This window comes from Nyctereutes procyonoides, unplaced genomic scaffold, assembly GCF_905146905.1.
Source record: "Nyctereutes procyonoides isolate TBG_1078 unplaced genomic scaffold, NYPRO_anot_genome, whole genome shotgun sequence".
Taxonomy (NCBI): Eukaryota; Metazoa; Chordata; class Mammalia; order Carnivora; family Canidae; genus Nyctereutes; species Nyctereutes procyonoides.
In genome coordinates this window covers 2,634,800-2,660,796 of record NW_026575031.1, presented here as the reverse complement: position 1 = coordinate 2,660,796, position 25,997 = coordinate 2,634,800, and the positions used below count along the sequence as shown (strand labels likewise).

Sequence of the window (25,997 nt, the reverse complement as noted above, 5' to 3'; positions counted from 1 at the left end):
GTACAACCATTTGACTTGATACATTTAAAAATTGCAAAAATGATTATCACCTTAGCATTAGCTAACTAACACCTCCATTCTATCACTTAATTGCCATTTCTTCTTTGTAGTGAGAACATTTAAGATCTACCTTTTTAGTAACTTTCAAGTATATAATACAGTATTATTAGCTGTAATCACTAGGCTGTATATTAGATCCCTAGAACTTGTTCATCTTAGTAACTGGAAATTTGTACCCTTTGATCAACATCTTCTCATTTACCCTGCCCCCAGCCCTTGGTGATCACCATTCTACTCTCTGTTTCTCTGAATTTAAATTTTTTTAGATTCCACATGTGTCTTTCTGACTTATTTCACTTCACTTCTCTGGGTTTGGTTTCACAAAATCCAAACCCAGAGAAAGAAATAAGTCATTTATCCATTTATCTGTTGATGGGTTAGGTTGTTTCTGTATCTTGGCTATTGGGCATAATGCAGCAATGAACAATGGGGGTGCAGATTATCTCTTTGAGATCCTGTTTTCATTACCTTTGAATATATACCCAAAAGTGGGATTGCTAGGTCATCTGTTTTTAGTTTTTTTTGAAGAACCTCCATTCTATTTTTCCATAATAGCTGTATCAATGTATGTTCCTACCAACAGTGCCCAAGTATATCTTTTTCTTCACATCCTCACCAGCACTTGTTATCTGTTGTCTTTTTGATGATAGCCATTTTAACAGATGTGAGGTGATATCTCATTGTGGTTTTGATTTCCATTTCTCTGATGATTAATGATGTTGAGCATCTTTTTGTGTACCTGTTGGCCATTTGGATGTCTTATTTGAAAAGATACCTGTTCCATTCCACTGCTCGTTTTTAAATTGGGTTATTTATGGGGCTTTTTTGTTGTTGTTTTTGCTGTTTTGCTTTGTTTGCTAGTGAATTGTATGAATTCTTTATATGTTTTAAGTGTTAACCTTTTATCAGATAAATGATTTGCAAGTATCTTATTTTTCTATAGGTTGTCTTTTTATTTTGTTAATTGTTTCTCTGGCTATACAGCTTTTTTAGTTTGATTTGGTTCCACTTATTTACAAACTATATGATGCTTTTGGGCATCATGTCAGATTGAACCTGGCTTTGGCCTATAAATTAATTGACCCCTTATTTCCCATTTATGCTTTTCTTCCCACTCTATAATTTATCTTTTAAACTTATGCCAGATTGGTTTTACTAAAGTGTAAATCCAATCACATTCTTCTCTTCATCAAAAATCTTTTCTGCTTAGCATTGATCTGTTAGACACTCTATTATATGACTTACACTTATCTTTTATCTTTTCCCAGTATTCCTTTACATGGGAATTTTCCATCTATACTAGATTATGTCAGAACTCATTTCCGCCCCACCCCCCACAGTCCATATCTTTCCTGCATGGCTATGTTAACCTTTCCTATCCAATTGCTTTTTTATATGCTTCTCCTTTTGACATCTTCCTTCAAATGCCCCCACTGAATGTATTATCTTTCTTCCTGGAAACTTCATAAAACATTGTATTTTTCTTATAGTAATCTATCTCAATATACAGTACTAGGTTTTTGTTTTTTTTTTTTTTATCTTGTGTATTTTTGTTTAAAGATTGTAAGTACCTTGAGGAGCAGGGATTGTATTTCATTTTTATTTCTTATGGGACTTTATATAGCTCTTGAACTATACAGGCATTGTGTTTAACTGTACTCTTCTGGAATTCATTTATTGCATCTGTAAACTATAGCTATATCTTTTTCTTTTTTATTTATCTGTTTTGAGAATAAAGGTGAAAATATATGAGAGCCTCTTTGGGTTTCTAGGAAGAAAGATGCTGTATAAATTAGTTTAGTTTTGTTTCGTGTTGTTTTCGTATCCTGCCAGCTTCAGGCTAGTGCCAGGTCTTCTTTCTTCTTTATTCCTTTGCTACCAAAATAATCCAGTGAAGCTAAATAAAGTCAGGGTTTTTTTTTTTCCTTGCATACAAAATTCCATTAGTGCATTAATACTAAGTAGTAGCTGCAAGTTGGCATTGAGATGAGTGTAATTCCTCTTGACTTTATTAGTAAGTTAATGCAGAGAAGAAAAAGAATGGTAATCATTCAACTTATAAAAGAGGTTTTAATGTGAGCAAATATGTATTTTATATTAGATTGAATTTATCTTTCTACATTTGTTGCCTTTAATTTTTGGCCCTCTTGAGCCTTTTTTAGAGTATTTCATTCAGATAATTGAACCTTCTAAGGAACATGTGGAATTGGTGTTTTCTATCTACTTACCTACATGAATAAGCTGATGGGTCATTTCAAAAGATGATAAAGAAGTGAACCCAAAGATGACAAAGGTTTTTATTTATAGATACTTTCTTTCCATCAAAACTTATTTTGGTATGTTCTTTTAAGATTTAACTCTATGTTTATCTTTAAAACCTAAGCAATGTATTAACTCATTTATAAAAAGCCTTAAGCAGGAACTTCCATTTGAAAGTTAAATGAATTGACTTTAGAGAATTTAAACTTTGAAACAGAATATGAAAAATTAAGATATTTTTCAAACGGCTCTTTAAATGTCCAGTGGCAGTAGAAAAGAGCCATTATGTGCACTCCTGTATGTGAAAGCTGTTACCTCTCAATACCAGTGAAATTACATCACAGTTATTCATAACATCTATAGTCCTCGGTCATGTGGTTATTTTGTATACTTATACACGTTGGGTGCTCAATGAGCTGTTGTTAAATTAAACTTATTGAGCAAAGTTAAGCCTATCTAATCCTTGTAAAATTAAGCTAATATTGTTCCTTATAGATTTCTATAAAAATACATTGAGAAGTCAGAAAGGCAGAAATTATCAGACATTTGTTTCCCTTCCTTGTACAGAATTCTTTGCTCCCCACTATAGGTTTGGTTCCAGAGCCATTGAAATGGCCCAAGGTCTATTTTAAGACCAGTTCCCTTATGGATTCTTTTCTACATAATTTGCTGGGAAGTGAGGAGGGTAAGGAGAATCATTATCATTTGATAAATAATGCATGGTCTCCCTTTTGAGCTTTTCACAATTTAGCTTTTTAAATAATATTTTACTGGTCTTGTAGTTATTTTGGTGACTTTCTTAACCCTCACCAACGTTCTACTGATTTTGAGTGGCCATATAATTTGGGCTTGGTTATAGAAAGTGAATAAAAAAAATCAGTCTAATGGAATTCAGTGCAGGATAAAGTTATATTATAAGACAAGATTTCTTAATCTAGGGGAGAGAGGTATTTTTTGAACTGTGAAATTTTGTGCAAATTTTTGTATATATAAATTGTTCTGGGGAGAGCTCCAGATTTTTATTGTAGTCCACATTGATCTCGTCTCTTCAGAAGTGTAATAACTGCTGTTTTAACCATCAGTTTCAGAAAGCCTTGTATCCTGGGGATATTTATGATTCCTTAACTCAGTTCTCAATTGTTCTTTGAGCCTGTAGCATGTAGCGTGCTAGTTGCTGCAAAGTCAGAGTGGCCCTCTAGGTCTTACAAAGAGTGAAGAAGAGAGTAGAACGGAGGTGGCATCTGAGAGCAGATGAGGATGACATGCATCTCTCAAGAAAGATATTAAGATGTCAAAGAGAATAGGTTGCAAAATGGCATCTTAAAATTTTAGGTAGAACGTGTTGGGGACCACAGAAGGGGCAATAGACTTAGGGACCTGTACATGGTCTGGCTGGCTTGTAATAGACCCTTGGGTTTTGTGTTGAAGGAGAATAGGGATGCAAAAGATGATTTCCTTAAGTGTAGCTTTTTTTTTTTTTTTTTGAGTTTCTGTTTTGTGACTTTTGAGGGAAGTTATTACATTATGCCTTATTTTACATAATTATTTGCATATACAGTGTACCTTCCTTGTTAGCTTATACCTCTCTTAAAGGCAAGGACTATGTGCTTTTCAATTTTGGATACTCTGCAGTGCTCACCATGAGGCCTTGTCCATATGAGGTGTTCAAAATTTTTGTTGAATATTTGCTCTAAGGACTGTTGAGGATTTTTACCATACCTTTTTTCTCTTTTCTTTAAAGAGTCATTTATTTATTTGAGAGAGAGTGCATGCTTGTGCACATGCAGGGAGAGGCAGAGGAAGAGACTCTCAGGCAGTCTCCCTGCTGAGCATGGAGCACAACACTGGGTTCAATCTCAGGACCCTGAGATCAGGACTTTGAGATCATGACCTGAGCAGAAACAAGAGTGGAAAGTTTAACCAACTGAACCACCCAGGTGCCTCAGATTTTTAGCATATCACACATTCAACTTTATGAACTCAAAAGAGTGGAATTTCTCTTATGACTTGGTCTTTTTAATAGTTTTGCCTTACTATAACTCTTGGACAGTTTTTATTATATAAACACTGTAAAGCATGCGAATCATTCTAGTTTTCTTTTTATATTGTTAGAAAGCCGAGAGCCATGCGATTTTTTTTTTTCAGTTTTTTCTGCCTTATAATTTAATTGATGTTGTTTATGGAGCACTATCTGCCAGGCACTGTTACACGTTTTATACATTATATTCTAATTTATCTTTATTGACTCTGGGTTATTTTCTCCATTTTGCAGATAAGTAAACTGAGATACAGAGAGGTTAAATAACTTGTCCAAACTAGAAAGTAGTAGAATATGTACTTTTAATCACTGTATCCTTCTGCCTCCAAGCACTACATTGTGTTATCTTGCCAGATGTTATCATACAGGAGTACATATATAGTGAATATATAAACCAATTAGGCATGTGTGAATTAACAGTGAGACAGAGGGGTGGGCATGTGGTTTGATAAGGGGCTGTGATGTTAGTCAAGGATCAAAGTGATCTATCTGTGTTTGATCTCATCTCATTTCCGAGCTCTCAGATTATTTAAATTGTTGCTACCCAAAGTGTGGTCTAGGAGCTGGTGCTAGTCCATGAAGTGATTGTTATTGGTCCAAGGTCAGCTATTTATGGAAATGGAAAATAAGCATTTGGAAATTTTTATAGTTGAGACCAATTTTATATCTATTGAGTCTAATAACAAAATAATGGCTTTTTATTTTATATCTTTTTAAATTTCTTTTTTTGGTAATTCATTTTAATATTTTACAGTCGTTTCTGTCTTCAGAGTTTTGAAAATTAAAAGAAAAAACTTTGTCTTTAACACAATTTGAGGAGCATTGTTCTAGGTAACAGCTTTAATCTATTGTTTTTTTAAAAAGGAAAGACATGATCTATAGCTTGAAATTACATTCTAATCTAAACCTGTTTCTGAAGATGAAGTAGGAATTAGTATATTTGGCTTCTTTGTCAGTTCCTTGGTTCTGTGAGAAAAGGCCCTAATTGAACTCACTTGGGGGAGAGGGCATTTTTTTCATTTTTTCTTATATGTAGTACTTTTTTCAAGAATGACACATTTTAATTAAGTTTTTGATCCAGGGTAATAATAGCATGAGGAACTTGTCCATCATCTGTAGTTACAGTCTGCTTCGAGGACTTATCTAAATAACTAAAAGACAATTCAGATTTTTTGTATGTGTTCAAACTGTTCCCTGGTATAACAAGAGTAAAAAGAGAGAGAGACAATAACAACATTACTGTTCATTCTGAATTAATAGATTAATATAATAGATTTTCTATTTATAGAAAATAAAGGGAACTAAAATGAGACAATATTTACAAGTTCAGTTTTTAATATTTTTTTTTTTTAGTCCATTGGGAGGTCTCCTTCTATAATATAGTATGTTGTAAAGGAGTCTCATATGAAGAATCTTAATAGGGTCTCTGTCTTCAAAATAATCTCTTTTTTTTTCGGGATCCTCTAAGGTAACATTTGAGAAGAATTTCTCACTATCTTTTGGATGTTTAAAAGCTGGCCTCCAAATAGAGAAATGGGCTAAGGATATGAATAGGCAGTTCATATTGAAATAAATCCAAATGGCCAGAAAATGTGCAATGTCACTAACTCAAAAATGCAACTATCACTTTGTCAGGATTAAGAAAGGATATTGATTTTGAAGAAATAGGTATCCTATGTGCTGCCAGCAGCCCTTTAAATTGGTTCAGCCTTTCAGAGGTAATTTGGCAGATCTCATCAGACACAAAAAATGCACTATCTTTACCAAGCATTTCTACTCCAGGAAATTTATTCTAAAAAGAAAAGATATATTCAAAGATTTAGGAATGACTGGCAAACTGAATTATGGTATATCTATATAACGGAATATATAGCATCAAAAATGAAGTTGCACGAACACATCTGTGTGTGTCATTAAGAGAAGCAAATAGATTACCAAATATCCTGAATGGTACATGACTACATTTTTGCAAAATCTATTTGTAGAATATATGCATAAAAGTAATTGAAGAACATATTTTAGGTCTGGATATACAAGTAATAATGTTTGTATAATATTTGGACATTTGAATTTTTAAACGTTTTCCCTCTAATGACCATACATTGTATTTGAAGCTTCTTTGTTGAAGATTTGACCTCCATTTTAAAATGCACAGAATGGTATAGTAGGAGAGGAAACCAGAGAATCAACAGGATGTTGTCATTCCCTATGTCCTTTGCTGAAGGTTCAGGAGGAGCCTGTTTTTCATTCAGGGCTTGTCCTTGAAAGCCCTGTCTGAGTTTTTTGGTGGTGGTGGTTGTTTTCCCTGTGACAAATGTCTATCATTTTCTAAACAAGAAAGTCAATGTCCCAGTTAGGTGTGTGGAGTTCTTTAAATTCACTCTCAGCCCTGTCGTGTTGATACCGAATAAGCAGAGACAGCCTGACTGGTAGTAAAAGATGGTAAACCAGCCTCAGGGCTTTTTCTGCTCAGCCCTAAACCTCTGATTGCCACGTTTTCCTAATTTCCCATTTCCAGAGTCTCACTAGAGTGACCTTGCTTGTTGAATATGATGCTCCAAATCTCCAAAATTTTCACATGCATTTGGAAGTGGACAGTCAGGCAATTGTTTACAGGACTCCAAATGAACTGTGCACTCACAGCAAGTTTGATAAACACACATTTCCTCCTTTTATCAGTGAGATTGCAGAATGTGAAGTATGAGTTTCCAGTTTTACTCATTCCCCTCAACCCTTTTCCTGTTTAAAAACTAGACATAACTAATTGGATGTTGATCTGTCCCTGTTTTTTAGTCTGTTTACTGATAGTTGACGGATTATTCCAATACTTACCTCGGCAAGGTTTGGCAGTTCTTTAAAAAATAAACTTCCCATGTATTCAACTTAAAAGAGATTCATCCCAAGGAATGTAATGTGAGCACTAATTAACAGTAATGACTGCTAATCACTTTGCTTTTTATACTCCTTTAGGAGCACTGCTATTATCCAATGTAGTTAAGTAAAATGCTTGTATATGAATCAACAATGCTGCATCCTTTCAGCAGCTATTGCTCACAATCAAGCTTTGCATAAATTAGAGTTAACTAAAATTGATTTTAATACACTGCATTTCTTTCTACAATAGTAAACTAAAATATCTAGTTAAATACACTAAATATTAAAAAGACATTACCTGAGGGTTGTGTTTTTTTTTTTTTTTTTTTTTTTTGCAATTATACTTAGGGTAGATGAAATGCAGTATTGCAAATAAATTTTCCAACAGTTTACGACATTTTCTCATATATTTCTTCAAAATTGCATGTGACATACTCCTTATAGGCACAGCAACATTTTGATTCTGTTATAAGCATTTTATCAGATCAATGAAAATCAGTGGGCTTGTGTTTAATTTTTCTGAATTTGTGCATTTACTTCCTAGAGAATCTTACAGTTTCTTTAAATTATATAGCCCATTTATATAAACTTAGTTCATAGGATTGTGCATTCAGTGTTCATTAAAAAGGGTTTTATTATGTTTGGTGTATTATTAGACTATTATAAAAGCTTTCTGTTTATTTACGTGCATTCAACATACCTACAAAACCGCCTTGCCTCGGGAGGAGACTAAGCAAAACTCATAAATTAATAATTTAAGGGAGCAATACTCAAGTAGCATTTTGGCTTAATAAGTTAAAGCCTTAGAGTCAGTGCTGCCCACTTTAACAGTGCTTTACTTTTGACTTTTATTGGCTGAAAATAACTTGTTAAACCGAGGCTTTTGTCATAAAATGAAATCTACATACCATCTGAAGCCTCTTCCCCTTTTTTTGATTAATGAATAGGTTGACATATTATTGAAGAATTTTTAACACTTTCACAGTTCTGCACTTTGATTTCAGAGAAGGTCCTAATCTTTCTGGAAGTTTGAGAGTGACAAGAGGAGTTGTATACTGTTTTTCTAGGGAATTTGTGATTCTTTATTAGAAGCCTTAGTTTTATGATAGCACCTGGATTATTGTTGATTTATCTAATATGTGATGCAGTGTTGTGATCTGATATGCATTAATGGAGTATCCTTCTTTCTCATTTTACATGTTATCTTTAATTGCTTGGTCTTGATACTGTAATTCTTCAGCTAATGTTAGTGTTTCTATAGAGGTTAAGCAATTCAAGACATTATTTTCAAATTACTAAAATAATATAACCTTTCTTTCATTTTTGTATTATTTGTACTATCAAAAATCTAAATTTTTGGAAGTCCAAGTGGAAAAAAGTAGTAGTGTAATACAAAGCTTTATATATATATATATATATATATATATATTTTTTTTTTTTTAAAGACAAAGCTTTATATTTTATATACTAGTCTTATTGAAATACATTGCAAACATATGTATTAAGCCATTGGATTGGCATTATACTTAATTTAGTTTCAAAGAATTGTAACAGGAATGATATGAGAGAAAATGTATGGAAGTTTAATTAATGCTATTCATATTTAATTACAGTATTCATGACAATTGTAACTTTTAAATTTTGTATCCCAGTACTGTTGCACAATAGCACGAAATGCATGTCTATGAGGACAAACTTGCTTTTTCTATTTGCTTTGAGTTTGCGTTCCTACATACGTGTAACAAAATTACATTTAAAAGCTATGAGGATTTCAGTTTTGATCCTTTTTCTTTTTTTTGCAATATGTTTACTTTCTTGTGAAAGTGATTGATCTGTAGCTGTCATTTTACCCAAAGAAGGGACAAATGGAATTGGCCTTTTAGACAAAAGTATGCAAACAGACCACATTCTTTCTGTTGATAGAATTATGGAAGGATTGCATGAGATGCCACATTCATTTTCCTATTGATTGTAAAAAGGATTCTGCAATGGGCTGCTGTTTCCATTGGATAAGGAGGTGCTATGATTAGTTACCTTTCTCATGAAAGCACTACAAAAGGAAATGCAAAATGTGTGTGGTGCAGTGTTCTCAATTTGACAGTTGTTTTTGTTAAGTTTTTTTTTTTTGCCCCATTGAAGTCCAGCCTATTTAAAAAAATGTACATTTTGATTTTGTCCCTTATATTAAGCTTGGTAGATTTCCATGCATTTGACCCTTTAAAGAAATTATATATTATTGACAGTTTTTCTAGGCTTCTATTGTAAAGCTTCAAAGCTGATGCAACAGTGCCCTCTGTAGTCTTTTAGTGAACAGTAGATACATGTAGATAATTCAGAATATTCAGGTAGGAAGCAGGATATTTAAATTTAATTTTTGCTCAGACAGGAGACTCCTTTTTTCCTAAGTAGACATTCTTGTTTTTCACTAGCAGCTTTACTTTAAACAAAGGGAACAAAGGACCATTCTGAGTTTTCATTTAGAATTATTGGCTACCTCTTGTTGTTACCCAGTGGTAAATCTCAAGTTTTATCAGACATTCATCAGAGTAATTTGATCTGGAAGGAATCTTACAAGCTGTACTGTCTCTTCGTGAAATATCTTTTTGAAGTGGAGTTCCAATAGGAGTATTTTAAAAAATAATTTAGTTTCTTTGTACTTGTTTTGTCTATTTAATTAGAGCCTAAGTGGGTTGCCTAGAACCTAACTTTTACTTGTTCCTGAATTGGGCAACCCGGGCTTTATACAGGACATTATTTAAATTCAAACCAAGGGAGTTACACAATGTCTAAAGTATTTGTCATTCATTAGCATTGATTTAAATTTTAGATTTGCCTTCCTTTCTTTATTGGTTACTTATTTGCTTATATATATTGATAGCTAAATTTTTCATTGTAAACACAACTTTATGTGAAGTTATTGATGATAATAAAAGCAGGCGTCATATTTAGCTGTGATTAAAAGAGAAAAATTCCATGGGCTAAGTTTATTTTGCTTTTGAATGTGTTTTAGTAAAAAGAGTATGGGCCCAGATCCTAGCTTCTCCATGTATTCACTATGTAATAGTGAACACATTTGTGAATTTCTGAGTCTGCTTTCTTATCTGCAAAATGGGAGTAAAAATAGCTTATCTTTTGAGCTTTTTGTGATGGATCAGATGTAATATATATTAAATGACCAAGTTATTATAAATGGCCAAATGATTACTTTGTTCCAAAAGTCACAGTGTGAAGGTAAATAGCATTGTTTTATACAAGGAAGTTTTAATAAAAATCTAGAACACAGTTAGTGTACTTTAGATTTTTCAAAAATTTCTCTCTCATGACTTCTGATGGTTTATATGAATCTGAAAGCTGACATGGCATTCTTGATAATGTGGACTGATAAAATGAGATGTGCGTTAACTTTCAATTCTTTACAGACTTCATCTCCAAACTTCTTAAATAAGCCATGTTTATAAACTTTAGTGGACATTTACTCACAAACCAATATTTGGCAACATGTGAAAACTGATAAGTGAAACTCCAGAAAAGAGTCCTTTTCCCCCCTTAGCATACCTGAGAAAACTTAGGATATACTTTTCATTTGCCTGTGTTCTCGGTAATAGTCTAGAGCCCTTACTCATATTTTCCAGGTAAGTTAATTTTGCTTTCTCTACCCAGGTACAAAAAAAGACTGATTTATAAAAATAGATGAAAGTGGAGCTTTTCTGGTTGAGGTGGAGATGGAAGCCTAAAGTCTCTCTTTGAAGGAACAAAGTTTAAAAAACACTTGATACTGTACTGTATATGCATATGTTATGTGTACACATATGTTCTCTCTCTCTCTTTCCTTTCCTTCTCCCTCTCTTGTGCAAAGGCTTTGTTCTTTGGTTTGAATTCACCTGGCACATAAAAGATGCTCAATTAATATATGCTAAATACAGAATTTTTTTTAATATCAGGCCTTCCCTTATTGACATAGATTTGAGATACCATATGTATTCAAATGCACAGTTTAATGTGGCCTCGTACTATTACATTATTGTTTCTATGTGAATCATTTAAACAAACACATTTCAAGTGTAATTCACCAAATTATGTTTTAGAAATCAACTTGTGACTATAAATAATAACGGAAGATGAATAAAAAATACTCCGAACTTGTCTTCAAGATGATTAAAAGCTGTTGCATTCCACAGTGATGGATTTAGCTAAAGATTCAGACATTTCAAATGACCTGGTGATAAAAATAATCTTGCATGAAGAACTTGTGAATTGAATTTTCTCAACATGGAGTAAATCATTGTTTTTCTTGTAAAGTTCTTATTTGTGCTTCCTATTAATTTTGAATAATCCTGAATTTAAAATTATAATAAATCACATACTGTTTTTAGTATATTACTTAGGTTAAAGTTGAGAACTATGAAAGTAACCTTTTTAAAAAAACATTATAAAGAAGGAACCAATGTTTTAAACTGATAGAATGAAACTGAACAAGCTTTTAAAAAAATAAATATGATAGTTAAAAAAAATAGTGTCCAGTTGCAGTAAGAAACATGTTTAAAATTAAATTCTGGTTTATAAGACTGACAAGATGCTGTCTACCAAAAAAAAATGAATAAGGTATTTTTCTTTGCAATGAAAGTACCAAATTAAGAATCTGCTTAATTAAAATAATGATAAATGTAGATTACATTACTGAAGACAGTGAAATACAGCTGCTCTGTCTAGTGAGAGCCTGCATAATTTACCAAGACTGTACAAAGAAGCAATGGAGCAGCCACTGCAGACTGTTAGAGGAAATGTCCTGTTTATTCTACATACATTTCTTTTTTAAATTAAAATGTCAATGATGATTTTATAGCAGTCCTCCAAAGAAATCCTTTAAATTTCTTCAAGGTGGTAGAATATGAGACGAGATCATTGCTGCTGAATCAAACAGATTAAACCCAAGAAAAAAGTAACATTATTTTTTTATTAATTCAGCTTTCTTTATTATGAGTTAATATTGAAGTATGCGATGATTTTTTTAACATGAGTCTTGCATGAGAGAAATGTGGTAAAATCTTTGAATATACATTTTATTAATCTTTTGAGCCACAAGCAAGATTTGAGTAGAGCCATATATGTGGCTTTATGTGTATTGCCTACACATAAAGATATGGTATGTATATTGTGGAATTCTCAGGGTGAGACAGACAGCTGTGGGTGGCATTTCCTCCTCAACTCCACCACTGGATTGTAAGGAGGGACAATTTGTGGCACGTTTCAGTGTCTGGAGATAAAAAACATTGGGAACCCCTGTTAACGCTGTGTATTTTCATCTTTAATGATGTCCGATGATATCTTTAAATTACAAATATTTAAGGAAATCAATGTTGTGTGTAATAAATGCTTTTTTGTTTTTTCCGTTTTTTTGCCTATGAGTGGTAAGTGGGAATTCTGGAGTCAGACTTGTCTGTGCTCTAGACTACTGCATGCTAGCTGTACGACCTTGATTTAGTTAACTTTTCTACACTGTGGCTTTCACATTTGTAAAGTTGGGGCTAGCAATAGTACCTACATCATAGGATTGTCAGTGAGCATTTATTTATTTATTTTTTAAATTTTTATTTATTTATGATAGTCACACACACACACACACAGAGAGAGGCAGAGACACAAGCAGAGGGAGAAGCAGGCTCCATGCACCGGGAGCCCGACGTGGGACTCGATCCCGGGTCTCCAGGATCGCGCCCTGGGCCAAAGGCAGGCACCAAACCGCGGCGCCACCCAGGGATCCCCGTCAATGAGCATTTAATGAGATAATCCATGTAAAATAGGAAGCCTCAATAAATGTTAACTATTACATTAATAATAATAATAGTCATTAATGTTAACTAATGTTAATAGTATTGTTAATATTATTAATAATATTGTACCAAGTCACTAGATAGAATGTTTCTCTTACATGGGGGCAATGGAGCAATGCTCACACTAAACTAGTTTAATAAGATCGTTTTTACCTGTCATAGTTTCTCTGTTGATCTGGTTCTTAGAGAAGTTAACCATGCCCTGTGAATTCAGGAATAGAATGGTAGAGATTCTCCTACTCCTTATTTTGTCTTTAATTTTCTTTTCCTCTTAGTCTTTCATGTATCAATTGCTTCGGCATTGGCACATATGATGTCAAAGCTTGTGCATTTCAATATATTTGTTTTGGACTTTGCTATAGCTTGATACCAACTGGAATTAATTTAATATTTTCCACAGTTCCATTTTTCTACAGGGTCTTCCAGGGACCCATCTACTAAAATCTTCTTAATGGTAAAGCTTTGTGGGCAGAAAATGGACATACTACCAAAAATGTGAAAAGTTTATATGAGAAAACAATACGAAGAGGAACTTCAGAATGTTTTGTTCTATATGCTTTTTTATTTGAACTTCAATAAAATGATAAATTTTAGAGGTACAAAGATAAGTCACACACTATATACTCATTATTCATAATGTTTGTACATGCTGTATGAGTCTTAGAATGTTAATATACATTTTTTTCTCTTGGTTTGTTGCAGGTTTTTTTCTAGTTGCTGGAAATGTAGATGATTAAGGCACAGTGCCTGTGTCAAGAAGGGAGAAAGTTGCTGCTATGTATTCATCACACTTATTGTGTGTGGTGAATTCTTTGCTCTTTTAAAAATATTCCATATTCCTTGTAGTGTACCTCTTTGTTCAATGACCTGGCATTCATCCTTCCTTGTCTGGCTATTGTTGCTGAGTTTCTCCTAAGAATCCTGTAGTATTTAAGGTTCAGTATTGCTCTATCTATGCTTGTTTGAGAATTACACTTTGGATTTTTGATTTAGCTTATAATTTTGATTAATACCTTGAAATAATTTATCATCTGTTCTTAACCAATTCAGTCTTATAGTCTCTAGGATTCTTCCCTGTCTTGGTTCTTTCCAATGGAGAACAGATAATTACATATTAACATAGTTTTTTAATGCTTCCACCACAGTACTACTATAAGGTGTTTACCAAAGGGTGAAACGTAATTTAATACAAAAATTAAATCGGACTTTCAGTTCACTGTATCCTGAGGTCATTAATTAGACAATATTTACTTTTTTAAATTAGTTGTTTCGGAAAGCCAGTAACTGCCCTCCACTGTTACTTATAGAAGCATGTTTACATTTATTTCAGACATTCTTTAGGGCCATCATAGACTAGATTCTGTCAAAGGCTAAGTAATATTATAAACTTTAATTTTAGGTTAATATCAATGGATCTTGCTTTCAGAAGGAGTTTTTAAGCATTTATACAGAAATTCTGTCTTCTCTTTGACTAGCTTGATTTTTTTTTCTTCGTGCTATTACACATATTTCTTCTCAGACTGATATTTGTGTATATTTTAGACAAAACAATGGTATCTAATAGATAAAACTAATCTAGTTGGTGAAGATTTTACATAGTTAGAAGATGCCAAAGTTATGTTGATGTTTTTCTGCTTTGTAGTTAGTTGATAATTACTGATTCCCCACTGTGTGTAAAATCATTGCATTCACTGAATTCTTTGTTTTATATAATGGCTTTAGTGTGGCTACTCTTTACTTCATGTGTTTATGGATTTGAAATCAACTGATCAGTCAAGCAATCTGATATAGAAATGATTAAGAAGCATTTAAAACCAAGGAACATTAAGGGAAAATATAATAAGTTACAACTAACTGTTACTAATTAACAAAGTAGCTAAAACATTGTTTTATAAAAGATGCAATTTGTGGATTATACACATTATTGAGTATATACTGCTCATTACACAGTTTAAAGATGTGTTTTAACTACATTTGAAAAGAAAAAAAAAACAGTCTAGCGATCATCTTTGTAGAAAACAAAATGAGAGTTTGGTCTATAAATTGTGTTTTGTTAGGATTTGATAGTAACCAGTTTCTTATATTTAACCCAAGATTTGGAATAAGCCTCCTAAAATGGTTATATTTTGTTTTCTGCAACTATTTGATGCTTTTGCCTAGTAAAAATAACATTGATGATATCCCCTTTGCTTTCTTTGTCTAGTATTAGATTCTAATAGATTTGACTTTTCTGCCTTCTTTTATTTTACTTTCATTGTCTTTATACTTAACTGTCTGTGTTTTTCATCTGTTTTCTACCTCTCAGGTAGTCCAAAAGCTTCTTTCCTCTGAGGCTAGGTTCTTAGTATTACCGTTGCAGACACACACACTTTCCTTATTTAGTGAAATAGCTTTGTTACAACTTTGCAGGGTTCTCACCCTTGTTCTTCATGCCTTATTATTATTTTTTTAAATCTAAATTACTCCTGGGCCGCCCGGGTGGCTCAGCGGTTTAGTGCCTGCCTTTGGCCCAGGGTGTGATCCTGGAGACCTGGGATCGAGTCCCACATTGGGCTCCCTGCATGGAGCCTGCTTCTCTCTCTGCCTGTGTCTCTGCCTCTTTCTGTCTCTGTGTCTCTCATGAATAAATAAATAAAATCTTTAAAATAAATAAGTAAATAAAATAACTAAATAAATAACTCCTTAATATTCCTTGATACTTACAACTTTTTTTTTATTAAGGAAAAGGCATAAAAGTATAAAAAATGTGAAGATCTTACTCAAAATTCAGTTAACATTTTGACATATTCCCACAATATATATTTAACATACTGTCATAAATACACACACACGTGTCTATTCATTTGTATGTATAACTTTGTAGACTGCTTTCTTTTAACTTAAAATATCAGGAGCATTTTTCTATGCCATTAAAACCTCTTTATGAACATAATTTAATGACTGCTTAATATTCCATCATGTAGCTGTATGATAATTTCCTTAATGGTTCCCTAATTTTGTAAATTAGTTTGGGTCTAATTTTTATTATAAATAATAGCACTTTCATGTGGGTACATCAATTATTGTCTACATTTAAAAATATTAATTTCTTAGGACAGATTTCTAGATGTATAATTAATGGATCAAAGTATATGATTATTTCTAAGGCCATTGATACATATTGCCTACTTGATTTCCATAAATAATATAGCTATTTATGCATGCATTATTTATATTTTGAAATTCTAAGTCTTTGTTTAATGTATCTGAAACCTCAACTTGGAATTCTATTTTTACAGTTCCTGGCATGTGGTGAATACAAGCTGGGAGTAGCATTCTGCCCATTTTTGACTGCGTTTTATTCTTGGAACAAAACCAAAGAGATATGTGTGAGGGCAGCTCAGGCATGTAATGCAAGGCATAGGGTGATTCCCCCCACCCCCACCCCACATTGTGAGAAGTCATTTTCCAGTGTTTTAATGGGATTACATTCCAAAGATGATCAGTTGCAAAATGGGCTGAATTTTAGTGTATTGTATACTAATAATATGCCAAGTAGATGAATGCAGATAAAGATATAGTAACATATATGTTATTTTTTTAAGTTCCAGATATAATGTTAATTTTAATTTATTTTTTTCTGATATGTTCTATTTTTAGACTAGCCACACTGTATTCTCTGGCTATCAACTGGGTTATTTTCTATTGGCATCATTAAATTTGGCAGTATTTAGAAATTATTTCTAATTTTTTTCATTAAATAAATACTGATAGATTAAGCATAGAAGATTAATCATTTTGGGTATATATTTTTAATATCAAACATAGTATTTTAGGTATATTTCATACTCTACAAATATTATTGCAGGTTTTAGCCATTATTTTATGTTCACTAAATACCCCATAGAAAATATTTTCTACTTTCTTTTTTTAAAAAAATGAACTTATATTATTAATGTTGGCTACTTTTATTATGTCATTTGAAAACAAAACAGTGGTACTATTTTGAATTTCGTGAACTTAGTATAGTAACAATAATAACAATAGGACTAATAATAGTAAGTTCATACGTAAGAATAAAGCAGATAATGTTGCTTTTATGGTAATTATAACTAGATGATTATTTAGACTTTGGAGAAAGAATATCAGATCACCTTTTTTAGTATTATAATTACCTTTTGCTGTTGGTGTCTTTGCTTTCTTAGGACTACTTCTTTCTGTGTTTGCTTGTATTGTATAGTTAGCCAGGGGATATTGGCTTCTGCAACATACTGTTTTAATGCTTATTTCTTGGTAGTTTTTTGTTAGTGATATGAACAGCATTCCAGCACACTGGCTTGGGCTTGGATGTGTAAGAGGGGACATGTGGATGCATTGTCCAGAGGGATTATTGCTGCTTCTCTCCAGGTGGCTGGGTTTTCACTTCGTTCCTTCTCCTTTCAGGCTCTAAACATATCTACATCTGTGCACTGTGCATACTTTGTAGTTCCATTCTCTTCTGATTCTTTTTCCTGTCACTTTCATTCTGTTTTTCCTGTCTTCCTCTCTCATCTGCTACATGCATTTGTGCATGCATATGCACACCTCCCTATACGTGAATTTTCAAGTGTTAAGAACAAAGATTGCAGGGTCTAGATCTAATTTAGTTGCTGAAGTTTTACCTACATTTTCTCCCTGTTTTCTCTTTCATTATTTAAATTGTGGTCATCTGTACATTTAAGTGTTTTTATGGGTACAAGCTGTTCTGTCCATAACTGCTTTATGTCTCTCAATGAAGAATAAACGATGAAACTAGAACAAAATTTAGACCAGGGTTTCTGAAACTTCAGTATGTAGATGAGTCATCTGGGCATCTTATTAAACATTCAGGTTCTGATTCAGTTGTTCTGGGTGGAGCCTGACATTCTTCTAACATGTGCCTTAGGTGATGCCAGTTCTGCTCTGCTGGTCTGAGGCCCTGCTGTGGGTAGTGTGGTTTTAGACTCTGGTTCCCTTCTAACAAAGTATCATTTATTTAGAACAGAAGTATTTGAACTTAAAGAAGTTTGTTCATACATTGGCTGTAAGAGTCTAATATCTACAAGGATGAGGGCATACTTTTTTTTTTTTTAATGAATTTTGCCATGTTTCTGCAGTTCTCTGATATAGGCAATTATAAAGCCTGGTGATTTAAGTGATCTGTGAGTTTTGGATGTTCTGTGATGACCCCCTGAATAGCTTCCCTAATTTAGTTTGCTGCTTAATGCAGACTAATGATGATGTGTCCTAGGTTTATTTTGGTGATTAACTTTCATAGTATATCATCATTGAAAAACTTTTCCTAGTGCAAATTTGGGGACTGAGGGTGAGGGGTGGGGAATTAGGAATAGGAATGGAGGTGCTAGTAAGGAGAATTGGGTTACAGCAGAGAAATGTTTTATTCTTTCTCATCCCTTTGGTTAGCACTAGGAGAATCATGGACAACTGGATTGAAATGAATTACCTGTTGAAAGTGAGAAAATCACCCAATATATACACAATTGTTGTTCCCATTATGCTTCTAAATAAGATGTGTTTCATGCCTTTTAAATACAGAGATCCATACAATTTCTTGTACAGAAATGGACAGCTTCTGGCAATAGAATGTATCAGAACCCAACAGAGTGATTAGAAGATGGGCTGATTTTAGAAAGGAAATGCTATGGCCAGCTTCTGTAGGTTAGCCCATTATTTGCAATACGTTAGTCACCATCAAAGCACCTGCATCTTTAAAATGACTAATTGTAAAGTATCTTGCTTTATAACATTGTTGAGGAAAAACGATCAAACTGTCTAATGTAGTTGGTTCCTGAGGTGGCTGAAGCCACATAGTCCATTATAAACTCAATGAAAGAAATGTGGGAAGCCTTTCCCTTGCCAATAAGCACTGTGCTTGAAAATTAATTATATTTTAATTTAGGACCAAGACAAATTTCAACTAGCATATACTTTGCTTTCTCAAACCTTTTCAGCCATTATTTTAGAGCTAGGTACAACATTTAAATTATATTTCCAATCTTATTTGTCTGTGTACTTTCAATGAATATAGATTGCCCTTTCTTTAGGCAGTCTACATTTAAAAAGCTTATGTTTTGCCATAATACAGTAGAATTATTTGTGGTAATGTTACAAGTCTCTAAACTGCATGAACATTATCCTGCTGTTTTATTGTTTTATAATGTAAAAGTAAATGCAAGCATTAAGAAATGTGCAGTGCTGTCAGGCTCCTTCAGGATTTAAGAAAATTGCCCCAACTATTGAAGAACTGAAAATAATCTTTCAGGTCGCAAAGAGCAGTTGTTATAATATTGCCTAACGTCTTGCTTTCTTTTTACTCTAACCATGGTGGTGATTTGAGTCAAATGCTAGAAGAGACTCAGATTTTATTTGATTTCAACAAACTGCTATTGCTTTGTAAGAATTATATATAAAACATCATCGTTAAAAAATAGGAATAAAATAGAGGACTCATTAACTTTGCATAAACCTAAACCATGAATCTGTTTCTTGCAATGCTAAAAATTTTGCAGCCCAACTTTTGACCCAATTTATAAATTTGATAAAATAGGCATAAATAGTATGTATTAATCACAAAACTGAAATTATGTTGCCCTGCAAGCTCTTCATAAAAATGAAACAGACATACAAACAAAATCTAAAAGCCATACCTTCCAGAAAAGTTCTCATGAAGCATTTTGGATTTTTAAAATGTAAGGAAGGAGGTATTCCTTATGGTTTTAGCCTTTTTCCTATCTGTTTTAAAATATTTCCATTTAAATGTAGATTTTGATTTTCCATCTGGGACTAGGTAGAAGCCATTCTATTACACTACTAAAAGAATAATCCACTTTAACACAACATTTCTCCCTAAAGGGATGGTCTTTTCTAGTCATAAGGTATTATTTTTCTCAGAATGATATTAACATTCATGATGTAGCGATTTTATCTTGATTTGAAAGATGTTTTGTTCTGGCAGTAAAAGGGATTAGGAGAATGTTCTCTGTATCCTGTTACAAAAAAAAATAGCCTTATCTTGCTCAAGATTAGGTATTAGTAATTTTCGAAGAGTTTTGGGGTGGGTTATGATTTATATTTTAATAATATTAAAATCTTTAAGCTCAGTGAAATGGAAATTACCAGATTCATTTAATCAAATTCTTAAGACATTGGGTTGTACAAATATGTTTTTTAACAGATTTAAGTAGCATTATTTGAAGATTTCTGAACGTTATTATTATTATTTTTTTTTGCTTTCATTTTCTTATGCCTTGTGGAGAGTCCTTTTGGGTACATAAAAAAAGTGTTAGAACGACTAGTTACTGCATTCAGTGTCATAATTGTGTTGATTTTGTCTCACCTTCTAAATTTATTAAAACTTGAAGATAAAGAGGGATTACATTAATTAAATGGAATGTCTCAGGAGAAGAAAGGCTCCATAGGCCTCTCTGCTATTTGTTGGGCAAAGTCTTGGCGTGCAGAATGTTGCTATCTAAGGCTTAAAGCACGTTGGGACCGTGTGTAGGATGCCAGCACCATGCCCCTGGGCGCACTGTCACTCAGCCGGCAGATTAATTAACCAGAGGCTGCAGAGGCTCGTGCTTTCAGTCAGTCCATTCTTGAGGTTGATAATGCAAGGTTTTTAAGACCTTGAACATTCAAAAAAGTTTTTTTCTTTACAGAATCAGAGTGTGTGGTGACACTTTTTCTAGGAATCTAGGAATCTATATACAGTAGATAGGTATAGATATTTTTTCTCTTTGCATTCTTTGTGGGTGATTTTAATGCATTAAAAACTTGAAAATCCAGCCAGAGTATGACATGTATAAGCCGTAAAGAGAGAATTTTCTAGTGTGAGTGTGCATCCTTACAACTTCCTAATTAATGATTTATTGAATTATACTGAGTAGTGGGTTCTTAATTATGATTAGGACTTAGGAGGTTTCAGCAGAGTCCAGTTAAAAAATACATTTTTGTATCTGATTCTAAACTATGCTCATTCAAATTTTCATTGGATCACTTTTTATCTACATCGAGGACATTTCCATTGATACATGCATAGAAATATTTCAAGATGAATGAAGATTTTTGCACTATATTGTTTTGTTTGAGCAACAGTTTTAAAAAATAACTTCTAACATATCTTACTTGTATTACATTCATCTTTAGGAATGAATATATTACATTTTTTTCAGTTTAATTTGTTTTGTAATTATATCAAACATGAATAGCTTTTGGATAGAATATTAATAACATTATTTTCTAAGTATAGAGCAAGGTCTGTGTTGATCAGATACTGTTTTATTTGTGCCTTAAAATGAGGAAAGAAGAAGGACATAGTTAAATGCAAAAAACGTAAGTTTTCATTTTAATTTTTTTAGCAGTGTAGATACAACTCCCTTCCTCAAACCACAGCCTTTTTTCCCTGACATTGTCAATTTGTTAGTGTTCTCACCAGAATTTATTTTGTTGTAGTAAATAAAAGACAAGTCATTATTAAACAGATTTTGCTGTTAATTCAATGTATGATTACCCTTTGCCATAGGTACTTTTAAGGGCTTTTATCCAAAATAAAATTCATTAAAAATGCAATTAAAAAAATCTATTGTTAATGACTCCTTGAGTGACTGGCTCATAATTGGCTCATTACAATAAAAAAGCAACTGTTTAAAAATCCTGACAATGAGATACAGTACAGAGTGAACAATTCATTGTAAGTCCCTATGTGATTACAGGATCCTGAAGGTGAACCAGAGAAGCGTGCAAATCTGAGACTCCAGCACAACTTTCTCTTGTACACTAGTACAGTGAGTTCAGGTCATGACCTAGCATGAGCTGTCGAAGTAGGAGCCCCTCTTATTTACAGTGTCCCACACTGAAGAGTAAACTTAGGTAATATATTCCACTTTAATGCTAGCACTCAGACTCCTCTTTGTTTCCCTTCCCCAGAAATCTTTTCAGTTGACTTAGATTACAAAGTTGTAATCAGGAAATCTTTAGTTCTGTTGAGGCTAAACTAACAAAGACAATATTGTCATACAAGCCATCATTATTACCTGCCCTTTTGTTAATGCAGGGAAGCATGTAAATAGCTCTTTTTCAAGCTCCAGAATTTTTATTTAAGAATTCCTAGAGATTTATTTGTGTTCTAGTTATTTTGGTGATTTAATATTTGTATTAAATTATTTTAAATTAATTTTAATTTGTTTTATTTTTAGGCCATCAATCCTATGTAAGATAAAAATTTAAACTTGGTAATGTGGGAGGAAAAGTAAATTGTGCACAGTAAGGTTTTTCTTAACAAATCAAAGTTTTATTTCTTTCTTGTGTCTTGGACTTGGCATAACTATGGTTTTAATAATGAACTTTGCTGTGTTGAATGTCAGCTGGTCTCTGTAGAGTACAAAAATCTTAAAATTCTGACAAGTGTAAGTAGGAATGGTCAATAAATTTCTGTTCAGAGTTCCACCTATAAGGCAAAAATCTTAAGTTCCAGCAGTAGTTTATTTTTTTTATTTTTTTTATTTTTTTCCAGCAGTAGTTTAAAGGATGTTCTTTAATGAGCCCTATATTTCCAAAATACTTTTCCTGTTTAAGGCTAGAAAAACAGTAAAAGTTTAAAAACTGATCACTCCTGCTTTTGTTTAGTCTACAACAGCAATATTAATGTTGCCTTTGTGTTCTGATGAGTGACTTAGGTGTGATTTTTCATTATATGTATTAAAAGTTGAATTATTTTGAACTCTGAACTTAGACCAGCCCATGTGTGAACCTTAGCATATACGTAACACAGTGACTTTAGGATCAGAATCAGTCAGTACCACTCATATTACTAAATGCAATAGAAAAATGTTGATATTAGAGTTTAGTATATATAAATTAGGAAAAAACTAGGGTGTCTGGATGACTCAGTTGGTTAAGCATCTGCCTTCAGCCCAGGTCATAATCCCGGGTTCTGGGATCGAGCGTCGCATTGGACTCCCTCCTCCACAGGGAGCCTGCTTCAACCTCTTTTCTGCTCCTCTCTGTTGCTCCTGCTCTCTCTCTGTCTCTCCCTCTCTTTCTCTCTCTCTCTCTCTCTCTCTCTCTCTCAAATAAATAAAATCTTAAATTAGGAAAAAACCATCACTGAGATGCTCATCAGTTTTTAAAGAAATAAGACTTATTTAATTAACTTCATCATAGCACAGGTAACTAAATTGCGTATTTCATTACTACCCTACTCTGTGCTACTTTGAATTCTTATAACCTTATTTTGTAGTCTTTTTTTTTTTTTTTTCTTAGAGAATTAAGAGGAAATACTTGCAGAGGAAACAACCATTTAAAACATAGTGGAGGGACGCCTGGGTTGGCTCAGTGGTTGAGCATTTGCCTTCGGCTCAGGGGGTGATCCTGGGGTTCCAGGATCGAGTCCCACATCAGGCTCCTTGCATGGAGCCTGCTTCTCCCTCTGCCTGTGTCTCTGCCTCTCTCTCTGTGTGTTTCTCATGAATAAATAAATTTAAAAATCTAACAAATAAAAAAAATATATAGTGGCGATCACGTTGCTTTCTGGTGGAATTTTTCTTTAAAGATCTACTTTATACAGCTTTTATTCTTACAAGTAAAACTTAAGAGCAGTGTGTTTCCCACACTTGAGGCTCAGCAAGACAGTTTCAGTCCACCTCACACTTATATTTAGTTGAGCATGTAAGCTAATATTGTTGTGATTTATAAATGTGATTTAATAAGCCACTTGGTAAATGCCATGACTGTGTCATACCAGAACCAAAATATTTTATACATCAAGGAATTAGTGTAGTGGGGAAAACTATTGAGACTTAAAGCTTCACTGTTTATTTCATTGGGATATTTCATAACACTTCTAATTTGATGGCTGTTCATTATCAAGTCTTGTGCCTTAGAAATAGACCTAATATTTGGCTTTTTTTGTTTTCATGTATTTTATTATTTACTTAAAGATGGCTGTATAGATGGTAGAGTTCTTTGCTCATTGGCACTTCAAGAAAGAGTCTGTGCTTGTATTAATATTTAAACAAAAATATTCCCTGCATGTTGCTAAGTTTTTAGGCATTTCATGGGCAAATAATGATTAGTTAAGATTATGATGTTTCCTATGATATATTAATTTATCTTCCTATGTCCAGGGCACATTGATTTTGAATATTAAAGAAGAGCTATATCCATTCATCATATGTGTCCTGAGTGACTGCTCTTGTTGTGGGTACTGAATATAAATATCAATAAGAGAATGTCCCAGGTCTCGAAGAGCTTGTAGTCTAGATTATTAATGGCAGTACAATCTTATATTGTGATGATAGAGTTATTACTTTTTTAAAAACATGTTTTAGGAGCATAGAGGTAGGAGGGAGAGACTAGCTTTTCCCTGGGGAAGGGGCAAATGGGCAGTTGGGATACTACAGATGAGTAATGACTCATGAAGAAGAAGAAGATTAAAAATTATTTTCCAAACTGAGAGAACATTATGTATGGATCATGGGATGTGGCAAAGTATGAAACTCATACTTCTCAAAGTTTGGTGACTAGAGGATATGTATAAGTAATGGCAGGAGTAGGAGTCAGTAGGTAATTTGGGAACAGGTTATGAAGAAACTTGTGTGCCTTACTGAAGAATCTATAGACCCCATTCTGTAGCTAATGAGGAGTCATTGAGGTTTTTTAGGTTAAGGAGCAAAGGGATAGAGTTGTATTTTATAGTAGTGTAAGAGGAAGCATAGGGAAAGGAGAGATGGAGGCTGGGTCTTTCAGATATATTGAGATTAAGGTTCTCAAAATAGGAAGTAGAAAAAATAAATAGGGAGAAATCAAGACTAGTTGATTGATGGTAGTGATCATCAGCATATAATTAATAATCAAAATCATGTGGGTAAATATGGGGATGAGGTGTTGCATAGTAGAGGAAGGAATGTGGGCTCAGATACCTGGTTTTCCAGCTGCCACCTTCTAGCTATGTGACTTTGGGCAAATTACTTTTCCTCGCTGGGCCTCAGTTTCTTTTCATAAAATGAGGATAAAAATTGTCTACCATATGGGACACCTGGCTGGCTCAGTTGGTAAGCATGGGACTCTTGATCTCAGGATGGTGAGTTTGAGCCGCATAGTGGATGTAGAGATTACTTAAATAAGTAAACTTAAAAAAAAAAAAAGCCTGCATTACAGAGCTGCCATGAGGTTTGAATGAGTTAATATAGTGTTACTAATTATTGTTATGTGCTCTAATTTAGGTTTGAGAATAGGTATTTTGTCCCCCCACCCCCAAAGGGAGGAAAATGGCTGATCAATAGAAGGAAAGAGTATTGTAAGATGAGGGAGAATGGGATGTGTTTCTCAATAAGAAAAAGCAGCCAATAGTGAAGTTACTGAAGGTACAAATGATTAAGATCCAAGAAGATATGGAAGTGATTGTGTGCAGAGCACAGGTTGGTAGGTTTGCTTTGGACAGAATATAGATATAGAGAAGTGGAATGATAAAGGACTATCCATCCAGCTTTTTCTCTGTGATCTTAGAGGCAAGGCCATCTCCTTCAAATGAGTGGAGATGATGGAAGTAATTAAGGGATTTGAGAATTTTAAATATTTGGAATGATCTCTTAGGAGAAAGGAAAAGGGAACTGAGGATTGCCAAACTGCCTAGAGCCCATGTGTGGTTGGAATTTGGAAACCAGAAGTTTGAAAAGGAGACAATCTTTCAAATTTAATTGCAGTTAAATTGGAAAGAAAATTAAGAATATTTGACAGAAAGATCTGTCTTTTATGAAGTTGCTTGTATCAAAGGTAAATAATAAATGTATTTTGTTATGGAATATACAAATAAAGCATTTTAGAAATTATTGCACACAACTGCTAGGTAAAATTTCTATGAGAATCACCCTCTATCTTCAGAGGGGAGAATGCAACATTTCTATGCATTTAAACAAATA

The 25,997-nt window shown here is 33.3% G+C and overlaps 1 protein-coding gene across 4 annotated transcripts in view; it reads left to right on the top strand.

Annotated features, from left to right (window-relative positions):
• Positions 1 to 25,997, top strand: part of DPH6 (diphthamine biosynthesis 6) — a 153,677-nt gene that overhangs the window by 28,013 nt on the left and 99,667 nt on the right. Inside the window, exon 4 of one of the 4 annotated variants that reach the window (XM_055316737.1) lies at positions 6,876 to 7,061. The exons of the other annotated variants lie outside the window; for them this stretch is intronic. Within the exon in view, the coding sequence (XP_055172712.1) occupies positions 6,876 to 7,061 (186 nt within the window). Of the gene's footprint in view, positions 1 to 6,875; positions 7,062 to 25,997 lie in introns of those variants that run through there. 4 annotated transcript variants of the gene reach the window in all.